Below are 6644 nucleotides of genomic sequence, written 5' to 3' on the forward strand. Positions count from 1 at the left end.
ACATAACACTGAAAATACAAATATTTCAAATGATATTATAAAATATAATTACTTTTTCCCAATTTGAGCCATTTCAGTAATGAGATGGCCAAGTAGGGTAAAGGGAGTGTTTGAGAATAAGAACCTCATTCTGAAGGCATATAAGCGAATAAATTAACTTGTGCTCATCTAAGGTCTACTCTTCTAGATTATTCATAATGGGTGAATAACATTCATTTGAGTTTTTACAGGAACTTGAAAAAGTGTTACGGTAATGAGACACTGTTTGTACGTAATAAATATGATAGTTTAATGTAAACTTCAACTAGTATACCATTTTTATAATATACAACAGCAACATAGTGTTTTTTAATAAAATGACCCAAGAATTTAATCCGGACGCATTTCGGTAATGAGAATTTGGGGTGAAAATGTAAAAAATTCAGGCAAATGTAAAATAGATTTAAAATATGGCACTTTCCCAAAAAGTAGACATCTTGGTCCTCAGAATGATAGTTGGTTTTTGCAGATTCATCATGGTTTTGTAAGTCAATTTTCTTCAGACATTTTAAAACTGGTTTCATGAGATTCACCCCCAAATACAAGAGGGACACTAATCCTGACCTTATGATCTCTGGGCACAGACCAAGTCCTTCATGGCTACACTATACAGCTACACTATAGCGTTATGGAACAATGGGCTAAAAGAAGGGAAGTGTTAACCTCAAACACTAACAGCTTGCCCCATGCAGTAGGAATGATAGTTTTGCAGCCCTGACCTCTAGTTTGCTGTAAGGGGTGTCTGCATACGCTTCTGTTTAGTGAGGTTGAATCTAAACAAATTTGGTTTGTCTTTGTTGCTTTTTTATGATGTCATGTACTGTAAGGTCAAAATGAGCATACTAACTTGATTGCTTATTATATGGTATTGTTCTCTCCCCACATGCCCAAAAATGTTAAACACCCCCCCCCCCATCCCCCCATTACAAGCATGCTCATAATAAATGCAACAAATTACATACTTGTGATTTAAAGATCTAACTTTTAATTCACGACAAAGCTCTCAAATCCCACAAAAGGCAACACGTAAACCAAATTGAAACTGCAGATATCGAACATCAAGACATGGATGTTAGAAGATCAGAAAAATACCACATTTTAAAACATCCGAACCAGAAAACCGAAGATGATGTAGCAGACAATGAATGAAAGATCGATGCATAGTTAAAGCGGCACTAGGCTGTTTTTGATTACCAACTTTCTGAATAATTAGGGTTGAGTGGGATTTGAATAAAGTCAATATTAACTTCATCAAACCGCTTTGTGTAATCCTTATGGGTCACCAAAAGAGATTCCTCAATTCACTGTTCACCAAGACCTCTAAGTGCGAGTCCACTTCCCAAAGACACACTTGTTCATTCAGTCAAGCCTCCTGTCCTGTGCCATCTAGTCAATGGCAAGTCCTCAGTCTCATTACAGACTGATGCAGTTCAGTCTTCAGACCCAGACAGTCAGGTTAATTTGTGTTTGGGTGATTTGGGCTTCCTTGGTTCTTTGGTCTTCTTGGTTAACTCTGGGTTGTTATGACTAGCCTTGATCTCTGCCTCCCAATGTTTCTTCGCCATTGTGTACAATCTCATGGTTGCCTGGGCGTCTTGGACCTGCAACATTCTCAGACATTGGCTATGGTTCACAGTTGTACGACTGTATATGTGAGCTAAAAAATAAAAAAAGATTGATAAAAAGGTGACTTACAGATGAATGTTCTCCCTGTTGTACTTTGACACTGAGTATTTCTCTACACAGGAGTTTCAGAGAGGGCCGACCACTCTGAAAAGAAAATTACATTAACATCTTCCTCTTATAGTGTTATTACAACCCCTTCAGTCACGCACATTAATGAAAAATTATATCTGCCCAAAAACCAAAGTCTTTACCTTCACAATTTTCTTGAAAGGTTTATACTTCTGGGTGTCTCTGATTCTCTTTTTTGGGTGATCCAAAAGCAAAATCTGAAAGATTTTAGCATGAAAAGTTCAAATAATTGTTGACAATGGTCAGGTTTTAGTTTGAATGATAAACAGTGTAAGTTACATCATAGTGGTGTACCTTGAGGTCATTGTGAATGGCGTGTCCCACTAGCGTTCTCCCCTGGAGGATCTCAGCCACCTCTTTCTGTACAGTCTTCACATTCTCACCTGCAGCATATAACATATAAAAACGACGCACAGACAACTTCATCCTAAAATAAGACAACTCTTTTGTGCTTTAGTGAGCTTGTTGCCGTTTCCAATGCTACCATAAGACCATATTAATATAGTGGTCAAAATCAGAGTTCAATTCATCCTGCTCACCGTTTTTGATGTCATCTGGCCGGATGCCACTGACAGCTGTCCTGTAGTCCGTCACCTTCTCTGTGGGCTTGACGTATTTGTCGTAGATGCACTTTCCAAACTGGTTAACAAGCGAGACCCGGGCTACGATGCTGTCCTCGCCATCTGGCCCCACACCCACCATCTCACAGTCCATAGCCACCGCCTTGGTCAGGCTGACACGTGCCATGATGAACAGGGAGAGAAAAAGCCTTGGTCACACCTGGTGCTTGACTTGGAGCTTGATCCCCCCCTCCCTAGGTTTTTAGCCCATAGATTTTGTAGTAATGTTCAAATATCACATGAAAACACAGTATAGAATTGCAAGAAAGAGCTTTAAAACTCCACGTTTTTCACTGCACCCAATGACAACGTGTAGAATTGCAGGAAATAACCTTTAAAATACTCGCTCCACCAACAAGAGCGGTGTGAACAGTTTGTATTATGAACAGTGCCCATAGAAATAGGGGGGCGTGGGATGTTCCCCAATGCTGGTAGGGGGGCCTGAGTGAAAAAGTTTGGGAACCCCTGCACTAGATATCAGTAGGAGATCACACCCCTGCACTAGATATCAGTAGGAGATCACATGACATCTCTTGGCCACTTGAAACCAGTTGCGTCTGGTTTGGGTAGTGAGTCACTGTGTCAAAACGTATATTCCAAGCTAGCTAAACGACGCATGTGGAGGATGCATACAAGGTAATGTGGGAGAAGGAAATGCACAAAGTGGAGCGGTTACGACTGGATGTAACACCAGAGATGAAGCAGAGGAGACAGGGCCGCAGAGGGGGTGTGAGAGTGCGGAACAGACAGAGATAATGCAAGCCTTCATCATCATTGGGAACGTGCGCTCGATGCCCAACAAGGTAGATGAGCTGTACGCAAACATTCAATTCCAATGGGACTTTTACGATGTGAGCTTGTTTTCTTTCACGGAAACTTGGCTTAGATGATACACTTGTTGAATCAGTGACTTTGGACGGGTTCTCTAGTGCGCTTGGATAGAGACTGCCACAGTACGGGTAATTACTCTGACTGTTGACCAGGTGAGGAAACATTTAAAATTGACAAATGCCAGGAAGGCTGCAGGACCAGATGGAGTCAGACCCAGGTGCTCAAGGATTGTGTTGAGCAGCTGAGCAGGATCCTGCACTTCATCTTCATGCAGTCACTGTCTACCTCTACTGTACCTACACCGTGAAAATCCTCCTGCATTGTGCCTGTTCCCAAAAACACCAAGGGGCAGGGCCTAAACTACTTCAGGTCTGTTGCACTCACTTCCCAGCTGATTAAGGTGTTTGAGAGAGTGGTCCTGGCACAACTAAAGCAGCTGGTGCATGGGTTTCTTGACCCCCTGCAGTTTGCCTACCAGGCCAAGATAGGTATGGAAGATGCACTGCTGTTCATGTTGCACAAAGCTGCTAATAGCTCTATATTGAAAATACTGTGATTGAAGAGAAATTATTCTGAGATTAAATTATGTAAAAATGTAAGTTCTTTATCATTTTTACACACTTTCTACCTGGTTTATGTAGTTTAAATCCAGACTGGAGTGTTTTTTCATTTTTTTACTCAACACCTGCGACCCATTCAAAACCTCCAGCGACCGGCCAGTTGAGAATCGCTGCCTAACTTACCCCTCAAATCCCCTGTCCTTGACCAGCGCTTTCTCTGTTGTCTGGGCGTCGGTCTTCTGAGTGCCTTGGATCTTCCTCATGATATCGGCTGCCTCTGTTCCCACTGTGGCCTCAATGTCGTCAGGGTCCACATCATCAAACCACATGTCCGATCTAGTGGAGGACAGATTATATGTATTAACCATCACATACATTAACAAACACCGAGGTGCCAGTGGAAAATAGTATCTGATAATCTGACCGTATGTTTGGATGCAAGTTTGACAATGGACTGCAGAAGTGACTGAACACAGACAAACCACACACACATGCTTTTTACAACAGTGAGAGTTTCTTGAAGTCAACACCTCAATAATCATACACATCGGTCTTATATATAGTTGTTTTGCTTATGAGCAATATTCAGTCTTTGACTTATATAGGACTAGACTGAAATAGGTGCTGGTATTCATTTTGGGTGCCGGTACAGTTTATATTTAGGTGCAGAAACTCTGCAATACCTTTGAGCTAATATTCTATTAGAGGTGCAGGAACTCAAGCAGTAGAAAATTGGAGCTGCCGGTACTTAGTTCTGGTGAGCTCCTGCCCAAGTCAAGGCGATATTAGTAACACTGGACAGACTTACTTAGTGGGTTTCTTTTCCTCCACTTCTTCTACTTTCTTCTTCTTGTTCAACTGTACATTGCGGTCTGTCTGGACACTGCTCTGTTTCCTCTTCTTGGCTTTGGGCTGTTCTGTCCCCGATGGTCGTGAACTTTTCCCATTCACCTGAGATTTACTAGGAACAGCACTGTCCTTCCCTGCTTTCCCACTGTTCACCTGGGATTTACTAGGAACAGCACTGTCCTTCCCTGCTTTCCCACTGTTCACCTGGGATTTACTAGGAACAGCACTGTCCTTCCCTGCTTTCCCACTATTCATCTGTGTGGGCTTGGCATCATTCACTGTCTTTGATAAGTCTTTAGCAAGCTTCTTATGCGTGGCCACATCCTCCTCCTCTGAAATGTCTTTAGTGGGTTTCTTATGGACTTCCTTCTTTGAGTTCTGCTGAAATGGTTGCTTTTTCACCAGCGGGGGGTTGGATTTGAACACCTGCAAGTAGAGAGAGCGCTCTAATAACCATCAATAGCATCATAACACCAGATTTTAGACAGGGATGACAGTGGTACTAATGCCTTCAGGTCTGTCATCTATCCTGCTAAATGATATAAATGTAAATGTATCCAAAATCTCTATCACAGCATGCCATTTCTGACTTAAGTCATAACCAAGTCCTTACCTCTAGTAACATTTTCCAGTTGGCTGAAAACTGTTGGGCATCTTTCGGGGGAAGCAAGGCCTTGGTTTTACCTTGATCTTTTGAAACGGGCTCTTTCTTCTTGGTGTGTCGAAAAAACGTTTTCTTTACAGGTTTCTTTTTCGTTTGGCTCTGACAGGATTTGGGCATTTTAAAGGCAGCAGAGTCCGTTTTCTCTGGCTTGACTTTACACATCATGTCTCGAGGGCTATGAGCTTTGATTTAGAAAATCCTGCTGTCAATTATCTTCTGATTTCTTGGGTGGGAGGCAGATGCAAGCTAGCTAACTAACTTAGACATTAAAGTTGCAGTGTGAGGGTAATGACTGCCAGGACTTTCACTTTATACTCTTAACATTGCATTTAAAAAAAGTAAACCTTGCTAAATGACTAGCTTTTGACAGCCCAATATACATCAAATGTTCTGTAGCTCAGTAAGTTAGCTACTTGGTATAAGTTAGCTAGCTAATTTAGTTTTGCTAACGTGATCAAGAGCTCAAACATTTTCGAATTCGCTAACGTTAGCTACATTTGCTTAAGTAATAATAACGTAACAACTAATCGGTACTCATGGTTTAAACTGGAATATCTAACCTCTATAAAGAGCTAAATTAATACTTACAAAGCCGCAATAATCGTTATGCTGTTCAAAATGAGAAATCTACACGTTTTTCTATTCTCCATGCTGAAATGTGTACTTCCTCAATGTGTCACATGTGTGAATGTCCGACAGGAAACAATTCCACGGTTGCGCTTGGTTCCTAGATAAAGAGGTTGATTCCGTTCATCCTGAATGATATTGCTTAATATAAACTGCTCTACCGATAAAAACTGTGATCAATGATGTTAGCTAAACATCTATACATAATATCCAGTAAGGTGACAAGAACACAAAAGAGAACCATAAGAGATAACAAGTGACAAGAGGGGATTGCATAGAAAGGCTTTGCAATAACATACTTCAACACAAAGTGGCAGTGTTGTCTAATTGATTAATCACTTTCGTCCTTGTTTCAGAACAATACACCCAAATCACACTTCAACATACAAGACAATAACTGTAGACCTACATTTGAAGTTGCAAACATTATTTTTATACATCAGAAACTTTATCACCTTGATAATGGCCATTATATTGTTATATATGACACATTTATAAGATTATGATTTGTTATTACTGCATATTATAGGTTTTCTTTACTCTCGTGCCTGACAGTTGTCTTTGAAAGTGTGCTGCTAGCTTTACCATATAACATTCAGCTATTATTATCATTATGACTTTGTTGCTTAGTGGGTGTGCAGGCTTTTGCTCCAGCCATAAAGTACCACAGTATGAGGCATAATACCCATAAAACCTAGC

At 40.8% G+C, this 6644-nt stretch overlaps 1 protein-coding gene across 1 annotated transcript; it reads right to left on the minus strand.

The window, feature by feature from the left end:
* Positions 1–1003: 1003 nt before the first annotated feature.
* On the minus strand, positions 1004–5993 carry LOC311128376 (RNA exonuclease 4-like). The gene is made up of 9 exons (XM_084160492.1): positions 5907–5993; positions 5268–5500; positions 4614–5080; positions 3989–4141; positions 2334–2527; positions 2089–2177; positions 1917–1991; positions 1735–1809; positions 1004–1640 (listed from the first exon to the last, which is right to left on the minus strand). The coding sequence occupies exons 2-9, from the start codon at positions 5481–5483 to the stop codon at positions 1491–1493; spliced, it is 1419 nt and encodes a 472-aa protein (XP_084016618.1). The 5' UTR covers positions 5484–5500; positions 5907–5993; the 3' UTR covers positions 1004–1490.
* Positions 5994–6644: the final 651 nt, after the last annotated feature.

This window comes from Coregonus lavaretus (assembly GCF_964263955.1).
Source record: "Coregonus lavaretus genome assembly, chromosome: 4".
In the NCBI taxonomy this organism is placed as follows: Eukaryota; Metazoa; Chordata; class Actinopteri; order Salmoniformes; family Salmonidae; genus Coregonus; species Coregonus lavaretus.

Coding starts and splice junctions, on each gene's coding strand:
- LOC311128376 (XM_084160492.1), bottom strand. CDS start 5,483: ATGATGTGTAAAGTCAAGCCAGAGAAAACGGACTCTGCTGCCTTTAAA. Junction 2,178..2,333: donor GCCAGATGACATCAAAAACG/GTGAGCAGGATG, acceptor TATATGCTGCAG/GTGAGAATGTGAAGACTGTA. Junction 1,641..1,734: donor AACAGGGAGAACATTCATCT/GTAAGTCACCTT, acceptor AGAATGTTGCAG/GTCCAAGACGCCCAGGCAAC.